Consider the following 19897-nt stretch of genomic DNA (forward strand, 5'->3'; position numbering starts at 1 on the left):
GGTCAGTGGTGGTGCCTGACCAGATCAGGGATTTTGAGAATCTTGCAGAATTAAAGAGATTGTGCAGAACATAAAAACGGCCACACAGGGTTAGACCAAAGGTTCATCCAGTCCAGTATCCTGTCTGCAGACAGTGGCCAATGCCAGGTGCCGCAAAGGGAGGGAACACCACACGTAATCCTCACCTGATCCCTCCCTTGTCACCCACCTCCAGATAAACAGAGGCTAGTGACACCATTCCTACCCACCCTGGCTAATAGCCACTGATGAACCGAACCGCCAAGCACCTGAGGAAGGAGAAGGACCTGGCCGGTTGAGAGAACTTGAGCCCCAAACAAGGAACATTGATGCTGGAGGGTGGATCCTGGGGGCAGGGGCTACAGCAGGGGTAGGCAAGAGGCTGCCAGTGGGCCAAGACACTGGATCCAGCCTGCGGCTGCCTTGCTGAAACCCTTCAGCACTGTGGAGAGACAGCCGCTTTAAATGTGCCTGCTCTATTTTGGGAGCAAGGAGGGAGGCTGTGTTCTGCCCCAGCCCTCAGCAAAATCTCTTAGCTCCCATTGGCCAGTTTTTGACCAATAGCAGCTGAGATATTTTGCTGGCTGCAAGGGCAGCCAATGAAGCCTCCTCTCCCCTCCACACACACTACTTCACCTTGCCCTGAGCAGAACCACATGGAGCAGCTTGCGACTGCAGCCTCCATGTTCCTGAAGGGCTGCTGGCTGGCAACTGCCTAGGTAAGTGCCTCCCAGCCAGAGCCTGCCTCTGGCACCCCCGCTCTGCCCCCCTCAGCCACCTGCCTCAGGCCAGCACCCAAACTCTCAGTATCCGTTTTCTCCAGTCACAACTGCCTCCCATTACTTGCACCCCCTCCTAGAGCCCCTCCCTCACCCATACTTCCTCCTGGACTCTGCACTCCAAGCCTCTGGCCCAGATCACAACCCCCTTCTTCACCCAAACTCCTCAGCCTCCACATCTTCTCCTGCACCCCAGGCTCCTACACCAAGCTCCCTTCTGCATCAAACTTCTGTCTGAGATCCCAAGCCCTCTTGGTAGAAATGTGGCTTTGAGCACTTGCCAAAATCTTGGCGTGGCTCCCCCATTAAAAATTATTGCCCACCCCTGGGTTACAGGCAGAGTGGTCTCTGTGAATACACTAGAGGAAGCCCCTTTGCACAAGGCTCAGTGTAGGACTGGAGGAAGCGGAGCCATGAACAAGGGGGTTGTCCTGAGCAGGGGTAGGACTCACCAGGTAGAAAGCCTGGCTCTGTGGGATGCTATGGAGAGTTCTGTCCCAGAAGACCTGCCTTGAGGCTACAGGAGAAGAGTCACGAGTCTTGGAGAGTGAGGCCTGGAACAGAGGCTAAAGGAACAGGGACCTAGAGGTTTGTGACTCTTGGGTGGGTGACTGGGGAATGAAGACCTTTCTACAGGATTGAAGACAACATTCCTTTACACAAGTGGATTCCAAGGGGAAACTGAGGCAGGTGCCGCATCCTGCTGCAGAGGGGCTCCCTGGATGGTGGCTGTGTACCCCACATCCCCTTGTTAAACTGATTTATCTTAATAGTGGCAACTATATCTTTTGGTTTGGCTTCCAGTCTTTCTCCTGCTCTTCTGAAAGTCATTTTTACAATCTCAAAGCACAGAATGTTGAAACTGGAAGATTCAAACTGATTTTTCTCCCTTCCAGCAAAAAAATGCTTCAAAAGAACCATCTCTTCAGAGGATGTACTAGAGTAGCACTAATACAGAATACATTTTTATACACTGTGTAGTGAGTGCTGTAACGGCTCAAATCCTGCTAATTTTGCCCATGTGATCAGCATTTGGCCCTGGACAGTGTTACCCTATAATTATACTGTGGTAACTGGACGTTAGATAGCTGGACAGGAACTGCACCTAATCTTAGATACCTCAATCCATGTTAAAGCAACATTAAAGTTGCACTGACTATTACAATAAAATAAAAATATAGTAACATAAAAGTCATTGCTCCTAAACCTATGCAAACTGCCCAGATCTGCTCTTTGATATGTTTTGTTGGGAAATCCAAGCTTAAATTTCTCTGCCATCCTAAAGATAATGACTAACTTATGGCTCTCCATTTTCAGTGTGCCTTAATGATTTTCATATCATGTTTGCACAATCAGCAATAAAGATACTTTTTTCAGTCTGACACCTCCTCCCCCTACCAACTCAATTTGGTTGTTGACAATCAACTTGGGTTCTTTCAATTTCACACATCAACATTAATCAAGATTCAGCAGGCCAAATAATACCCCAAGGTACAGCTGCAACTCTGTGCTATCTTTAGATTATGTAGTCAGTGATATCTCTGCAAGCTACCACACAGTAATGATTCTCCACTGCTTTGCCCCTTGCATAATTATCTTTTAACCTCCCTCCTCCCCGTGGAAAACACCCCCACACTGGTTTGGTAGTTTTACTGTCATTCTGCATTCACTTTGAACAGGGGTAAACGACAGACAATATAAGGTGTAAGCCAGTGGAGAATCAGGCCAAGTTTTCCTGAATTTATTGAATACGCTGATTAAGAATCTTACAGGATGCACAATCCTTATACAAGTATGTGTACTAACTTTAATGCAATCACTAGCATTAATAAGGACTATTCATGGAAGTGCTGCAGGATTTGGTCCCATATATGATCACAATAACCAATACTGTGGGCCAGTTCTGTTCTGGATGTAACTCCGCTGAAGACAATGGAGTTACACCAAAAGTTGAATGTGACCCCACTATGTTTTGAAGGCTGTGAAATACAAAGTCTTATTACTGAACATCAAAAAGAAAATGTTAGTGGATTTCTTACCATGAAAGCACTTCTGATGACGGGCACATCATTAAAAGCAATAACCACTGGAACAATATCAAATGCACTGTACTCTAGAACTGCTGTGTTAACAGCCACTTCATTTACAGATGGCCCATTGCTGAAAAACACTGCTATTTTTCTGACATTAGGACTTGGGAGAGTTCGTTTGAAAATATGCTTGGCAACAAATCTCATTGCGTTGACAATATTCCGTTCACTTGAAGACCTCTCATAAGCCAGATTTTTAATTTTGGTAAGGAGCTGGTTCTTACTGTAGAACTCAGAGAAGCGGATCAGATAATGGATATTGGAATTGTAGGATACAATAGCGACTCTGGCTCCCACGGGGCAGTTGCTTTCTCTAATTTTGATGTGATTCACTACTGATGTTACAATTTCTCTCATTCTTTCAAATAACTGGGATGTGACATCCTGGGATATGTCCAAAGCAAACACTAGTTCTGTTGGATACACTGGACATTCCGGTTTTCCTAGAACATAAAACAGTTGTTATAAACATCACAGAAGATAAAAAAAATGCAAGCTATTTTCAAGTGACTAATAACTATTTAATGTTGCTTTCCCTAGATAGCATGCAACATGATGCTATCTACGGATTCACTCTACAGAAAATGATACAAGGTCAAATGGTGCTGGGCTATAGTTCATGAATGCAATGAGATTTTTTAAGACACTGCACTGAAGAGTGGAATTGGGGGACACAACTGTAGTCCCTGTACTCCTTCGAATGGGGGAGGAGAAAAGAGAGGGGTAGGAAGAAACCAAAATCAACGGTATGTCCCCTTCCATCCTATATACAGGCTTGCAAAACTGACTGAGTGCAGAGAGGGATTATGGAGCATTTTTCTTTCTGTCCAGAAAGGATTGTTTCCAAAGGCACAATCATTCTTGGAGCACTTCCTGTGGTAACATAGTTCTGTATTACCCTTGGTCCATGCTCATCAGGCACAATGGGGTCTACCATGTCAACTGTACTTTACTGAAATGCAACACTAAACCTTAGCAAAGCATGAAGTACTTCTATGATTAACGTTTCAGTATGTTTAGTGACTCCCAATGGTAGAGACATGTGGTGTTAGAAAAGACAGAGCTGAAAATAAAGCTAGTGAACAGAAAGCAAACTGTAACCTAAGCTCATTGTATGGGCCATAAAGAGAACCTAGATGGCACCTACACATAAGATAAACCTCTGAGAAAAGAGAAACACAAGGGCTGCATCTAGACTGGCAAGATTTTGCGCAAAAGTGACCGCTTTTGTGCAAAATCTTGCTGCCTGTCCACATGGGCCGCGACTATTTGCTCAAGAACACTGACTTTGTACTGGACAAAATCAGTGGTTCTTGCGCAAATACTCTGACACTCCTGCTCAGGGATAAGCCCTCTTGCACAAGTATTCTTGCGCATGAGGGCCAGTGTAGACAGCCAAGTTAATTTCTTGTGCAAGAAAGCCCGATAGCTAAAATGGCCATCGGAGCTTTCTTGCGCAAGAGAGCATCTATACTGGCATGGATGCTTTTGCGCAAAAGCAAATCTTTTGTGCAAAGGCACATGCCAGTATAGACGCTCTCTGGCGCAAATTCTTTTAACGGAAAAACTTTTTCGTTAAAAGTATTTGTGCAAAATCATGGCAGTCTAGATGCAGCCAAGAGTTTCTTTAACAAACTAAGGCTATGTCTACACATGCTACTCCAGTAATTCATGTTATTCGAAAATAACCAAGAGCTCAGCTACACAGCAAGCCATTATTTCAAAATAATTTCAAGATAGAGGAGTTCTTACTTCAACTCCTGTAACCTCATTTCACAAAGAGTAAGGGAATTTGAAGGAAGAATGTTCTTCCTTCAACTTCCTGCTGTGTAGACAGCACCAAAAGCTGAATTAAGCTATTTTGACTTCAGCTACACCAGTGTTTCTTAAAGTGTGTTTCGTGGCACACTGGTGTGCCGTGAGGCAGTTGGAGGTGTGCCGCGGAGAGAACAGAATTAAAAATGGACACCCTTAAAGGGGCAAGCCTCTTCCCCCCTCGACCCTCCCAACAAGCCTGGCGAAGCCTCAGTAAAAGTATCACATCTAGTTACAGGTACCGCGCTTTTAAAGAGATATGGACAAACTGGAGAAAATACAGAGAAAAGCAACAAAAAAGATAAAAAGTTTAGAACAGCTGACCTGTCAGGAAAGGTTAAAAGAATGGGCATGTGTAGTCCTGAGAAAAGAAGACTGAGAGGGACCTGGTAACAGTCTTAAAATATATAAAGGGCTGTTATGAAGAGGATGGTGATGGATTATTTTCCATCTTCACTGGTCATTATTGCCCTGATAAAATGCGTGCAGCAATGCTGTCTGTAAAGTTATAAGATTTCACTGTATGGTGTTATTAACACATGTTCCAAACTGAAGTTGACATACAGGACAGTCCTGGCTACACATGGCTCCCAGAAGCAGCCTCCTTGTCTGGTCCCTACACAGAGGGGTTGGTAGGCAGTATATATGACCCATAGTGCCAATGTCCACAGGCACTGCCCCCACAGTTCCCATTGGCCCAGGTTCCTGGCTCATACTGCCTTTTATATTGCAGAGCTGTAGCGGGGTTTGATCCCACTCTCAGCACAACCTGGAACTGAGCTGGGCTGCCTATCTACTTATCGAGTAGCTGATAAAAATTCCATCGACTACTCAATTAGTTAAATATCCATATTTTGACATCCCTAAACAAGACACAAAGATATATGAGAAAGATACAAAGTAAAAACATATAGTTCTCTGGAACTGGCAATTATAACATTCAAGAAGATTAGCTATAAGGGGGCTTTACCAATTTCAAAGACAAATGATGCAAAGAATCAAGGATACTAATACACCAAGAAACAGTTCAGAAACATACAAGGGAAGGCCAGTAGAATATAAGTTGAAAACATTTATATGAGGAGACTTGATGATGGATTGCACTGTAAACTTAAAGGATTTGTGGAAATTAAACTAAAAGAAGAAGAATATCTCCTTTTTGTTTCTGTGCACTGGCCTACTAACTCCAATACATCTAGAATTGCAAATAGATGCAAATTCTGAGGACAGTAAATTCATGTGAACAGTTGCCAGGGTGATGCTCAATGTGAAGAAATTCTTAATTACAAGATGAATACTGATTTCTCACTTCTGCTGTGGATGCAGCAATCTCAGGATCTGGGGATATCACAGCACACATCAATCACTCTAATCCATTAAAAAGAAGCAGCCATTCTAATCACATGTCCAATCCCCTTTATTCCAAGGTTGGTGGACTCAAAGAATAGGTGCCCTGGTGACCACTCCATCCAAAGTAATCACAACTTAAATGTGAGAGTCCACATTGATTAGATGCTATCTTTCGAAAAAGCAGATCGCTTTTTTGTAATGCATTTGCCTTGTGGATGCTCTCTTTTGAAATAAGTTTTTCCAGAAGATCATCTTCTGAAAGAAGCCTGAAATGTAGATATAGCCCAAGAAACTCAGTAGGAACTTCTGGGAATGAGAGGAGAAGAAAATAATGGGGCAGGTTTTCCCAAGGGACTTGACAATCATCTCCAAGTATATTTGTTTGCAAAGTGGCCTTGGATAATATATACTTCAGCAGATACTGAGAAGGACAAATGAAGTTTTAAGGTCAAATCCTTAAATGTGAGTAAACCTCATAAAGAGCCATAGAAGTAAAACCTTTGTAATCACTGCTGAACAGCTCACATGATGAAAGTAACTCATGTGAGGGCTGCAGGGTAAATGACAGAATTTTCAGTATGCGTGGTTAAAAGGCAAGTGATCCGAAGAGTTACACCATAAGTATCTTTATGCTAATGGTCTAAATTTCAGAGGTGTTGATCACCTGCATCTCCCACTGCATTGAATGGAAATGCAGCTGTTCAGCATCTCTCAAAATCAGGTCACAAATAGAACTAGAATAACTCAGAAGAACACAGGACCTAGACCTAAGTGTTATTTTCTTAATGTTTTTTTGGCTCTAGCTGGATAGTAAGATATTGAGATAGACAAATAGAGATCAACTGAACAAAATATCAAGATTGACAGGGATCAACTGAATTCTAGTGTACATTGTCTTATCTAGACTCTGCTGATACAATATTAGGCAATGGGGATTCACATAATCAGCACTAGCTTTCCTGAAGTGAAAAAAAGAGGTAAAACAGGTTAATATTTATTTTCAAATCTGCATTAGTTCAGCAAGCTCAGGGGTAGCTATCATTGAATAATTAAAGCAGAAGGGAATGCCAAGTGGAAGAAAAGTCTGACAGAATTAAGACGTAGCGATATGATGAGCAAGGAACAAGTGGCATGCTCTCTTTATGGAATTGCAGAGCTTCAGTTGTTCAGCTTAAATTATCCACAGTCAAACAGGAGTTGATCTACAAGGAGGTGGGGAGCTTTAAAAAGTGCAACGCCAGAGGGTTGTGCCAGGAAAAAAGTTGTGCACCACTGATCTAAACCACCTTTTCCAGACACATGGATACTTTTTAAGATTTTGGTTCAAACAATATAATGATAAAAAGTACTTACCCTGCCAACAAGCTAAATAAAAGAAAAAGATGGGAAATTATTATACAGCATGTTTTTAAAACAGTCCTAAAATAACTTTGAAAAAGAAAACTGTTAGCATCACAAATTGCCCACCTATAATTTTACAGAATTCTCTTAGAATGCAAAACACTCTTTAGTTTCAGTGGAAATTATTAAGTGCACATGGAATTCCCTTAATATGCATTGCATGTTCCTACTGTATGTTTCTGCTGTGTCTGGTGTCTAACAGAGTTTAAGAAATAGATAGAACTCAGCAAATTATGTAAACTCTTGAGTTTCTGTTTCAGCAAATTTCATGGTTCAAGACACTGGAGTGAAATATTCTAATGCTCAGCCAAATATTTTCTGTTTAGCCCAGTTTAGCTGAACTTGCACTGAAAATCAAGATTCGTGGAATGAGGAGTAACGGTAGTTTGGACTAGGAAGCCTAGTCCGAACTACCGAGTCCGTGCCGCGTGTAGCCACGCGGCATGGGGTTCGAACGAACCAGGATTTAAAAATGGCGGCGCCCGGCTTATGCAAATGAAGCCCGGGAAATTCAAATCCTGGGCTTCATTTGCAAGTGTGGTATGCCTACATTACCCTCCTAGTTCGAATTAGGAGGGTAATGTAGACATACCCTTAATGTTTAGTGCCAGCAGCCTGGATCCACCTTGGTTTAGGTGGAGCCCATCCTTTCTGTATGGGCTCCCCCTCTCCCAAAACTGTCCCCAGTTCCTAATAAATCTAAACCCCTCCTCCCTACACCTCTTCATTTTCTTACCCTAAAATATCATTTCAAGTGCTGGCCCTTTGGTGATGGAATTCTATAAAGCAAGATATAGTACTTACGGCTGTTTTTGCGCAGGTAGTCAATGAGCTCACATGGCTGCAGAACAGAAACAAAACATGGACAAGGAAAGGATTTTTTTGCTGATGAAGTGGGCTATTTTTAAATATACATTTAATATAGAATATGCCAGAGATACATACTTGAAAAGGGTTGAGTCCCATTGTTCCTTTCCGACCCTAGAAGCACAAGATTATAGATTACTACGTAATTGAATGTTTTCAATCACAAGGATAATTACAGTAATTAAATTGCAAGGATAACTTGTAAAACAAGACCTGTGTATTTTATCTCTTTTAATTTAATATTTATTCTGTTATTGTAGCAATTTATTTATTGTAGCAGTTCCAAATATTGGGATCATGATACTCAAAAAGGAAAACAGGGAGTTATTTTATTTTAGTGGGGTTTAGGGAGAGAAAGAAGAATTATATATATTATATATATTTGAATTCAAGTGCGCAACATCATTGAAAATCAGATGCTATGTTGCTGCCCCTAAACGTCAGGCTAATGTATCCTTGTATGACGCTACTGGGCAGAAGCAGCAGTAATGACTGAAAACAAGAATGGAGTCCAGATTCAATTTCTGACATGAGTGAAATCTCAGCTCACTTCTTTTGGGATCTTTGAATTCCAGCCTGAAAACAGCAAGTTGCAAACATCTGAAAAGGATAGAAAAATTCCAAAAAACAGATATATGTTCCTAATTGCATATAAAATTAGATTTGGGCTTCTAAATAGTATGTACAAATTTTCGTGTACAAATAACTGATTTGTAGTCTCAGCTGCATAATTTGAAAATTCAAACATGCAATTACACACATGAACTTTGGACCTTTTTTCAATATTTTAGTTTGAAGTATGGTAAGATAATACGATATACATGCAGACTCACACATTTATTTCATACTGCTAGCAAACATACATAATTAGCATTTTCAAAGTGACAATCAAGAACCTATATCTATCTTTGACACCCCAGAATGTGAGCGTATTAATGACTAGCTGGAGTCACCCGGCGTTGCTCGGGACAGTTGATATAACTGTTGTGAGGAGCCGGAGGGGAGGGAGAGGGAAGAAAGTCATGCACCTGCCGCAGGCGCCCGAGCCCGCCCTCTGCTTCCTTGTCCCTCTGCTGGCCTTAGTGAGTGACTGTCCCCGCCACTTCCCACGCGAAGCCGCTTCTCCCCGCGCTGCCAGGCTCCGTGCAGCCCCAGGGAGAGGCGTCGGTCTCTCATCTCTTCCCTCCCACAGTACCTTAAAACCTTCTCCTGGATGAAAGGTTATCCCATGCAAAGTTTGGTTGCGGTAGCTTTTATAGTGTCCAAGTTATGAAAGCAAACATACAAACATTCTCCTTCGTCTATCATAGATTTAGACTATTGAACACATAGGCAATGTTTACACTTGCAGCTTCTTGCGCGAGAAATATGCAAATGAGGCTAAGCGTGGAATATCGCTGACCCTCATTTGCATACCTAATGAGCCGCCATTTTTGCAGAAGAGGTTCTTGTGCCAGAAGGAGCTGCTACACTGCCCGTTCTTGCACAAGAAAAACCCTCTTGCACAATGCCGTTATTCCTGAAAATAATCAATGTAGCTGCAAGGAGCCGCGAGTATAGACATAATAATACTGTGTAGCCTGAGACATGAAAAAAATCACTGATCCCCATCTTCAAATTTAAAGCGAGTAACTTTTTATGCAAAAAAATTACATAAATTTATGTAGTCAATTCGTACCCTGCGTCCCTGAGGTCCCGGGCCTCCTGGAATACCCTTCTCACCAGGAAAACCTGCAACACCCTGGAAATATTAACATAAATTACAATCTACAAATGGTATATATAGCACTCTGATAGTATTGTGTATTTCTCTCTTCTGGGGCCCAGTTCTCCATCCCATTATTGCTTTACATGCCTTTAACTCTATTCAATTCTGTGAATATATTGGCCTACTCTGCTAACTTCCCTGTAACATCAGCCATCCACAGTATTTCTATAAGATAATTAGACTATGTTTCCCTGACCTGGAGCCAGCTCTGTGCTACACTAGTCTTCCATGGGTCATAAGAATGGCCATACTTGGTCAGTCCAATGGTCCCTCTAGCACGATATTGGTTCTTCTGACAGTAGCCAAAGCCAAATAGAGACAAGGTGGGTGATATAATATCTTTTACTGGACCATCTTCAGTTAGTGAGAGGGAAAAGCTTTCAAGTCACACACAGTTCTTCAGGTCTAAGGAAAGTACTCCCAGCATCACAGAAAAATGCAAGGTTGTTTAAACAGATTGTTTAGCATAAACAGCACAAATTGTAAAGACCATACAAGGCAGTGGTCCATTACACTGTACTGAAGAGACAGCCATGGCGTCAAACCATAGGCCACCAAAGGCCGCTTCTTGCACTAGGTTGATCTCCCATAGCTGGCTATAACTGTTTTAGATGTGCTAATGTGCATAAAGCAATTGCATCAGAGTGCAGGATCTGGACTATTGTGCTTCCACGAGATGTAATGCACATAAATTCAGCATGGTAAAAGATACCCAATTAAAATAAAAGCATCTTAGGTGCTACAGGACTCCTTGTCACTTTTGCAGATCCAGACTAAAACGTCTACCCCTCTGATACCTGACATCAATTAAAATAGATTTCTACCACTTGGGCAGGTAAAATGACAGGGTATTTCTGCACGAACAAGCCAACCTCAAGACAAATCAATAATCATAAAAGACTACAAAAGTGTTCTTACCATTTTTCCTCTTGACCCTTTTGGCCCAGGTTCTCCTGAAATGCCTGCATCTCCAATTTCACCCTAATTAGATACAGAAAAATTAAAATGTGAAAATGGCTATTATGTTAAAACAAAAATGTGAACTCAAGAAATGGCTATTGCTCTTTATTTCTTCCATTCATACATCTCGCTTTTAAGAGCACAGAGACTGGTATGAAATCAGTATGTATGAAAGTACATATACATTCAAGTAGCACTGTGTGTGGTCTGTTTTAACCATACCCCACAATGGGTACGTCTAGACTACATGCCTCTGTCGCCAGAGGCATGTAGATTAGGCTACCAGACATAGTAAAATGAAGCAGCGATTTAAATAATCGCCGCTTCATTTAAATTTACATGGCTGCCGTGCTGAGCCGACAAACAGCTGATCAGCTGTTTGTCGGCTCAGCGCGATAGTCTGGACGCGCGGGTGTTGACATCAAAGGTATTTGTTGACCACCCAGGTATGCCTCCTGGGATGAGGTATACCTGGGTGGTCGACAAATACATTTGATGTCGCCACCTGCGCATCCAGACTATCGCGCTGAGCCGACAAACAACTGATCAGCTGTTTGTCGGCTCAGCGCGGCAGCCATGTAAATTTAAATGAAGCGGCGATTATTTAAATCGCCGCTTCATTTTACTATGTCTGATAGCCTAATCTACATGCCTCTGGCGACAGAGGCATGTAGTCTAGACGTACCCCAAATGATTCTTTCAGAAAGTGCATGTTTTGTGGTGTCAGCAGGGAATTTTTAAGTTCTTATGCTTTCTTCATAGAAATGGCTGTTTATTTAGTTTGCTAACACTCTATGTCTGATTTTTTTGTTAACACATAATGGTTCTAAACACTGACCCTCTGCCACCTAAGCTTGTCTACGCACCTAATAACATCTCCATAACTTAGAAGGATTTGATTTTTACAAGTAAATGTTGATAAACATCAATTTCTCTGTACACCTACAAATTGACTAGAAAAACATTTCTATCAATAATAACAGGAATTTACAAGATAAAGTAATGCTGCTTAAGAGCAAACTAGAATTTGATATAAGGCTATTTACACATTTTTACATATGAAGTTGGCAATTTGTGTTTTAATGGTTATAAAACTATTTTTTAAAATAGGTGTCTGCTGATATTTAATAAATTTGTCTGACCCTGTAATCTCTTGCAACTGTGAAAATTCAAATTGGAACCTGCCCTCCCCAAATTGAAGAAAAATGCTTTTAAAAATTATCATAAATTAAAAGGTATTCTTCCAAGCCTATTCATAACTACCCCCAGTTCAGTATTGGGGAGCAGACCATCACAGGCACTGTGCAGTGGAACCTTATTGATGCAGGAAAGCAAGGAGTGAGCTGGCCCTTAACTAATTGCCACAGATCGTGGGTAATGTAGGCAAGCAAAGACATTGCCTTCCCAAAAAGACAGGGGTGGTCCTTTCCATGCTCTACCTGGCCAGGAAGGATGGGGCCGAGGTGCTGTCACCCAGCTCCTCTGAGGGCCAGGGCTGCTTTCCTGCCCCTGTTCCAGAGGTTGGAGTGTTTGGCTGCACAGCTGCTCTGGGGGAGCTGGAGCCATGTGGCTGCTCAGTGCTCTGGAGGCTGGGGAGGCAGATGAGGTTGCCGGTGCCCCAGAGCTGGGAGGGGGAAGCTGGTGTGGGTAGCTGCTTGGTGCTAGGTATGGAAGGCGCTAGCCTTGGGTAGGGGCCAGCAGCTGACAATGGTGGCTGGGCTCCTATGGGCATGGAAGGGGTAGGGATGGGGACATGACTCCACAGGCCAGCCATTCACCCTCCACCCGATTACTTTGGAAATAGATTGATTTTTAGAGATGGACCTGAACTAAAAGTCTGGATCTCAACGTGTGAACTTTGAGGAAACATGTTCACAATCTAAATCCTGATACAGATCCACATTTGACAGCTGTTCTCTCTTTCTACTATGGGCTGGGCTTAGCCAAATAATTTAGTTGATCTATATAAACATACATACCCGCATATTTTCACCATCACTTATGCAACACACTGATGTCATATTTCATATGTGTGCACAGAACAAATCATGCATATTTCATATATATAGCTTCAATGGACTATATCACACACAACGCAAAAGTGTATGTAAAGCTGTGCAAGATATTATCTAGGAATTTTTTCTAGCGCTTTGTTGGGATAACTGTTCTTTGTAACTGCTGACATCGTCTGCTTCCTGCTCCACATTAACAACAGGAAGAAGTGGGACACATACTCCTACATTGGCAGACACAACACTTGTCTATTCCTAATTTGGAGAATCATGTTCCCAGAGGCTTTTCTAGCACATCTCTAAATAAGATTTGACTCTAGCAAGAACTTCAGAAATGACACACAATAATTAAAAGTGATAAATTAAAAAAAAACTGTTAAAAATCTCCAGGCAGTAAGGCGATCAGACAGAAGAAAAATCTTTGTAGTGCTTTAGTATCACAAAGAATTTCAGTACAAGATGTTGACAGATAAATCAGGACTTTCTTCTCATGAAAGACCAAGAATGTTACTTTTCTTTTTCTAGCAAAAGTGTATTATTGAAACTTATTGCCATTCTTACAGACTCCACTTTGGTATCCCGATTTTATGCAAACATACTATAACTGCAGCACAGTGCTGTTAATGCAAAAGTGGTGATCTGGAGTATGGAGAGCCAAGTCCACTGATCAGAAAGTGACAACATTAATGTGAAGTAGAATACCTTGAGTCCAGTCTCTCCTGGGAATCCATCTTGTCCCTGTTAGTTACAGTACATAAAATAGAATTATCATCACAATTATATTTTTACTTAGAGTAGAAAAAACTGTTTGGCTTTTCAAAAATCACTGCTGTAATAAACACTGAAACTGGCATTGGGCAGGCGACCGTGTTACTATTGCTAGCTATTATTTCTGAGGTGCTAACATGGATTGTACAAAATGCAAAAGCTGACGCAGCCCCTTATGCAAGAAGCTTATAATTTAAGCAGAATGAAACAATTTGTGCAAAAAAGGCCCGATCCAACTCCTGATAGAATCGATGAAAAGACAGCTGTTGATTTTAATGGGAGTTGCACTGCATCCAAAATGCATCTGCAGCCCAGGAAGTTTAGAACCTGACCTTGCAATGAGCTGCCTGCCCTAAATCCTCAATAAAAGCACCTTTCTTGGCGAAGTCCTTAGAATGTAGCAAGTATTTTGTGGGGCAGAGTCAGAAGTAACTGATGCTTCTCAGGAAGGGGGTGCAGGGAAGGGCCTCCATGGAGGTGGGGGGCAGGGAGAGGGCAGGATGCACATCGCATCTTGGGAGAGGTACAGCTGGGGTATAACAACATGTTATTAAAGTGGATTAATCTTGATGGTCTTGCCAGAAAAAGGGAGTTTTAAGGTGAGGTTAAAAGACATGCATAGAGAAGTCCAGGGAATCTGGCAAGAAAGAGAAAAAGCTTTCGAAAAGCTCTCTGTTCCTCCTTATTTTACTGAGTTCAGGCATGTATCATTCTAAATATACATAAAGAAGCAGTGTACTTTACTAGGATGTCCAAGCCATGTGCTCCTAATTGCACTGATTAATGAAAAAGGAAGTGACTCTACAGACAAAATACTCCAGGGAAGTTTTACTGATCTTTCCTGAAAGCAGATAAGAGTCGGACAGTGAGCAGGCATCTGTGACTCCAAGCACTAAGATGGTTCCTTTGCATAAATAAACGATCTTTACTGCTAACCTGTTCCCCGCCCTGCCTCACTCCCCTTTGTCTGTTCAATCTGGACATTATCCTAGCTGGGTCCTGTAGTGGGGCGGAGTGGCCGTCCACTGAGCCGGAGGCAGAGGAACTCCTCTGGAAAGCTTAACTGGCTTACACATGGTGGAGAATGTGGGTACATCGATCCCACCCCTGATGTAAGGGGTTGAGGACGTGCCTCAGTAGTACAAAAGAAAAAGAGAGAGAGAGAGGACTTTGGGTTTTTTTTTATTGTGACCTGTAGTTGCGGGGGTGGGGAGTGTACAAAGATGGAGATGGACAAGTTGCTGAAGTTCCTGGTGGAAAGCCAGCAGCAGCAGCTGACCAAGAAGCTGGCGGTGCAGCAACAGCTTGTTCAGCAGCTGGGCACTCAGCAGCAGCAGATCTTAGAGCAGATGGCCACGCAGCAGCAGGAACTTCACCAGCAGGGGTTTCAGCAGCTGGCCATGTGCTGGGCCCGCTTGGAGGGACCCTCGTTGGGCCAAACAGGAGGGCTTGCTGGGCCGTCAGCACCGGTTTGCCTCAAGAAGATGATGCTGGAGGATGATCCCGAGGCCTTTGAGAGGTATTAGAGTGGATGGCCATGGTGATGCAGTGGCCCCGAGACCAATGGGCAATGCTTCTCGCCCCCTACCTAATTGGACCAGCTCAAGCCACGTACCAGGCCTTTCTCCTTGGGGCAGCCCAGGATTATGGGAAGGTAAAGACCGCTATTCTAGATGCCTTGGACGTTTCCCCAGAGACCTTCCGCTGGCGATGCCGCTCGGTGACCTATGCTCCCAGGGCTGGCCCCAGAGCTGTGGCCCAGGAAGCTGAGAACCTCTGTCGTCGGTGGCTCCACCCTGAGCAGAGCTCCGCTGAGGAGGTCTTGGAGCAGGTGGCGCTAGAACAATTCATTCAGGTGCTGTCCTCTCGCGGTTGTGCCTAGGTTCTCCGACACCGGCCGACGAGCATGTCGGAAGTGGTCAGCCTGATGGAGGACTTCTTAGCAGCGGAGACCCCTATCGGACCGGGTGCTGCTGTTCCCAGCCCAGGGATGAGCGTACGCACCCCAGCACTGATGCCTCCACCCCGACCAAGGGCAGCTCCGCGCTCTCGGGTTCGGCCGGCCGAACGTCCAGACCAGCTCCAGGAAGGAGACAGCCCAACGGCCCCACGCCCGGTGCCACGAGAATGACAGTGGTACCCTTCGGCCAATAGCCCTACTCGGCCTGCTATCACGAGGCTGGGAGCCTCTTTTACATGGGGCTGCAAGGGACACCTTCAGCGCGACTGTGTTGAGATGGACTGCAGCTATGGTCAGGTCTGCCCAGCAGAAACTTATGCCCTACCCACCAGCCCCATCAGGTTCACCGTCCCCGCACTGGGGGACCCACAGGGGATGACAGCCATCCTTGATTCAGGCTGTGGGCAGACCCTGGTTCACCAAGATGTGCTTCCAGAAGGCATAGAGACAGACGGGGAGCTATACCTGCGCTGTGTACATGGGGAGGTGACGGCCTATCCCCGTGCTAGGGTCCTACTCACGATAAAGGGGAGGACTGTGGAGATGATCATGGGGGTCACCGCTGCACTACCATACCCTGTTATCCTTGGTCGGGATTGGCCAGGGTTTTCTAATCTTCTTAGGGAAGTTGCACTTGGGGCATTGTCAGGCCTAGCCGAGGCAGAAGGAAACTTTCTGGGGGAAACCCCACCAGGAGACCAGCTAGAGGAGCTGGCCGAGGATATGGGCCATCAGGAGAGGGAACTGGGCAAGCTGCCCGATGACCCCCCCCCCTTTGCTTCCTGGGGTGAAAGCCAAGGCCTTCACCCTGACAGACTTCCCGCGGGACCAACGCAATGACCCCACTCTGAAGGCAGCCTACGAACAGCTGGTGAGTGTCAATGGTTCCATGGTGTACCCACAGAAAGCCTGCCAGTGGCCTCGCTTTGAGTTGAAGGCTGATCACCTCTACCGGGTCACATGAGATCCCTGCACCCAAGAGGTCCAGACTCAACTGCTTGTACCCTGGTACCATCGCAGAGCAGTTTTGCGACTTGCCCATGATATTCCCGCAGCAGGACAACTAGGAGCAGAGAAGACTCTGGTGAGGGTGCTCTTGTGGTTCTTCTGGCCAGGAGTACATCGCGAGGTAAAAGACTATTGTCTGTCATGTCCAGACTGCCAGCGATCTGCTGACCCAGGGGTTTGGAAAGCCCCGTTAATGCCCCTGCTGGTAGTAGGGACCCCCTTTGAGCAGGTGGCCTGTGAGAGGGTCGGTCCCCTACCAAAGAGCAAAGCACGGTTTCGTTACATCCTAGTTCTAGTGGACTATGCCACGCAGTTCCCTAAAGCAATACCACTCTGAACTATCTACACTCGGACTACTGCGTCGGAGCTAGTAAAAATCTTCACTGGAGTGGGACTCCTCCGAGAGCTTTTGACCGACCAGGGTGCCAACTTCACCTCTCAGCTGCTTCAACAGGTCTGTACCCTGCTGGGTATCAAGAAGATACAAATGTCTGTGTATCACCCCCAAACCAACGGTCTAGTTGAATGTTTTAATCGAACTTTGAAGGGGATGATAAAGAGGTTCCCACCCTCTGAAGTACAACAGTGGGACCAGCTGCTGCCCCCACTACTACTAGCTGTTCGGGAGGTACCACAGGCATCAACTCGGTTTGCCCCGTTTGAGCTGCTATATGGGTACTGTCCCTAGGGAATCCTGGACCTGATCAGAGAGACGTGGGAGCAGACCCTCTCACCGTCACAAGGTCTCCTTCAATACATTGTTCAGCTCCAGGAGCGACTGGCTCAGGCCAGGGCACTGGCCCAGGAAAACTTGCATGCCGCCCAAGAGTCCCAAGAGCAGGCTTACAACCGCCAGTCCAAAGAGTGAACATTTGAGCCCGGGGACCAGGTTCTACTTCTTCTCTCCTTGAAAGAGTCAAAACTTCTCAGCCGGTGGCAAGGACCCTTACTTGGACGATGTAGTAATTTATAGTCGTGACTGGGAAAACCACCTCCTGCAAGTAGCTGTGGTGTTAAGAACATTCCAAGATGTGGAATTGACAGCCAACCCGAAAAAGTGCAGAATTGGTTGGCAAAATACCACACACCTAGGGTATCAGTTAGGAAGGGGACTGGTTCAGCCGCTAGTGAGCAAGGTGGAAGCCGTTCACAATTATCTGGTTCCCACCACAAAAAGAAAAGTGAGGCAGTTCCTGGGATTAGTGGGCTATTATCACCGCTTCGTGCCTCAGTTCACATCCCTAGCAGCACCCCTCACTGTGCTCCTCATTAAAGATAGCCCACAGAAGGTCAGATGGATGACTGTGTGAGAGACCGCCTTCCAAGACCTGAAAGATACCCTGTGCCGAGAGCAGGTGTTGTTCAGCCCGGACTTTACATGACCTTTTATCGTTCAAACAGATGCGTCTGACTGCGGCCTGGGAGCCGTACTGTCCCAGATGGTTGAAGGTGAAGAACATCCGGTCCTATATATTAGCTGCAAGTTGTTCCCCCGAGAGCGTAAGTACGTCATAAATGAAAAGGAAGCCCTAGCAATAAAGTGGGAAATTGAGGCACTAAGATATTACCTCTTGGGAGACTCTTTTAATCTCTTTACGGACCATTCTCCCCTAAAATGGCTCCACAGAATGCAGGATACCAACAGCTGCATTATGCACTGGTACTTGTCCCTACAACCATACGTGTTTACTGTGGAACACCAGGCAGGGAAGGACAACACAAATGTAGATGTACTGTCCCGCACTGCAGAGGAGCAAAGGCCCAGTCCCAGAGGCTGTAAACTGGACTTAAGGGGGGGGGGGGGGGGAGGGATGCTCACTGAGCTGAAGGCGGAGGAACCTCTCCGGGAGCCATTTTGGGCCCAGCCTAGCCCCGCCCACTCACCTGGCCAGAAGCCAAGGGGCGGGGCTAGGGCTATAAGAACCCTGCCAGGGACCTCAGTCAAGGCCCAGCCTCTGAGGGAGACAGAGGCCTGCCCAGAGCTCCCTCCTGGCAAGACTGAGACCTAGCTTGGGCTTCCCTCAGCCTGCTTCCTAATGAAAGTAGATGTAAATTTATTTGACTGTAAAACAGATATATACTATATAAAATATATCTACGGAAGGATATATAATCTGATTGTATTCCTCTCCTGAACCCAGAGCCATAACAAGGGCAAGGAAAGTGAGGCACTTGCCTCGGGCGCATAGCTGAGGGAGCACCGAGGACAGGCGCTGTCTCCTTAAGGGCACATCTTTTTCAAACTGAGAGGGTGCAATTTTATATTCTTGCTGCAGGCACCAAATTAGCTAGTTATGGCGCTGTCTGCACCTTTCGTGTGTTGCTTGTCCTTTTACACTGGAACCCCCTGGGGCAAGAGCAACATCTTCCTGAGTAGGGACAGCATTAAAATCTTTGTTACAGAAAAACTACAATAATGCTACAATACAGACTAAGTAGGGTTATCACTGCTTTTACTCTCACTTTAAGAGTTTATAATTTATTTTCTAATGTTTCTATGTTGACATAGGTACACATGGCACTTGATGGACAAATAAAGCAACAATGGGCCCTCTCCCTGTGATTTTACAACCTCCGGCCCTAATTTTTCAATATGATCCATACGGGTGGATTCTTGAACCCTGTCTGTGTGGATTAGATTGCAGGCTTTACAGTCAGGGATGATAATGAACCCCCCTCCTTTCCACCCCCGCAGCTTTTACTCCCATTAAAGCAATGTAAAAATAAGTTAAAAGTTTTCATTTATTGTTTCTTTTTTGTGTTTACCTTTGCTCCTCTCTTTCCTGGTCGACCATATCCAACATTGCCATCTTCTCCCTGTGAGCAGACCATTGCATTTAAAATCATCTACTTTTTCTGACAGTGTTATACTCCAGCTATTAATGTCTATATTATTTTATTTGTCTGTGTAGCAACCCAAATGCCTTGAGGGCAGAGAGAAGCAACTGGACAGGCGATTTATAAACGAAGGACTAGATGTTGGCCACTCTCTGCACATCAAGAGAATAAAATACAAACCTGCATCCCCCATTGACCTGATGGTCCTCTCGGTCCTTTCTGTCCAGGATCACCAGGTTCTCCCTGTTAAATGCAATTAAAAT

General features: G+C 44.7%; 1 protein-coding gene, 1 long non-coding RNA gene and 1 pseudogene across 2 annotated transcripts in view; 2 read left to right on the forward strand and 1 right to left on the reverse strand.

The window, feature by feature from the left end:
* The window catches only part of LOC102456223 (collagen alpha-6(VI) chain-like), an 83170-nt gene that overhangs the window by 9990 nt on the left and 53283 nt on the right, over positions 1–19897 (reverse strand). Inside the window, exons 25-33 of the mRNA XM_089776604.1 lie at positions 19815–19877; positions 19563–19613; positions 13763–13798; positions 11007–11069; positions 9999–10061; positions 8399–8434; positions 8258–8294; positions 7406–7417; positions 2837–3330 (exon numbers count right to left, since the gene is read on the reverse strand). Coding sequence (XP_089632730.1) covers positions 2837–3330; positions 7406–7417; positions 8258–8294; positions 8399–8434; positions 9999–10061; positions 11007–11069; positions 13763–13798; positions 19563–19613; positions 19815–19877 — 855 coding nt within the window. The remainder of the gene's footprint in view (positions 1–2836; positions 3331–7405; positions 7418–8257; positions 8295–8398; positions 8435–9998; positions 10062–11006; positions 11070–13762; positions 13799–19562; positions 19614–19814; positions 19878–19897) is intronic.
* LOC142827284 (uncharacterized) lies at positions 627–19844 on the forward strand. The gene is made up of 3 exons (XR_012901921.2): positions 627–737; positions 18198–18296; positions 19709–19844. It is a non-coding gene; the product is annotated as an uncharacterized LOC142827284 (long non-coding RNA).
* On the forward strand, positions 15052–15959 carry LOC149525406 (uncharacterized; annotated as a pseudogene).

This window comes from Pelodiscus sinensis, chromosome 2, assembly GCF_052426305.1.
Source record: "Pelodiscus sinensis isolate ZL-2025 chromosome 2, ASM5242630v1, whole genome shotgun sequence".
NCBI lineage: Eukaryota > Metazoa > Chordata > Testudines > Trionychidae > Pelodiscus > Pelodiscus sinensis.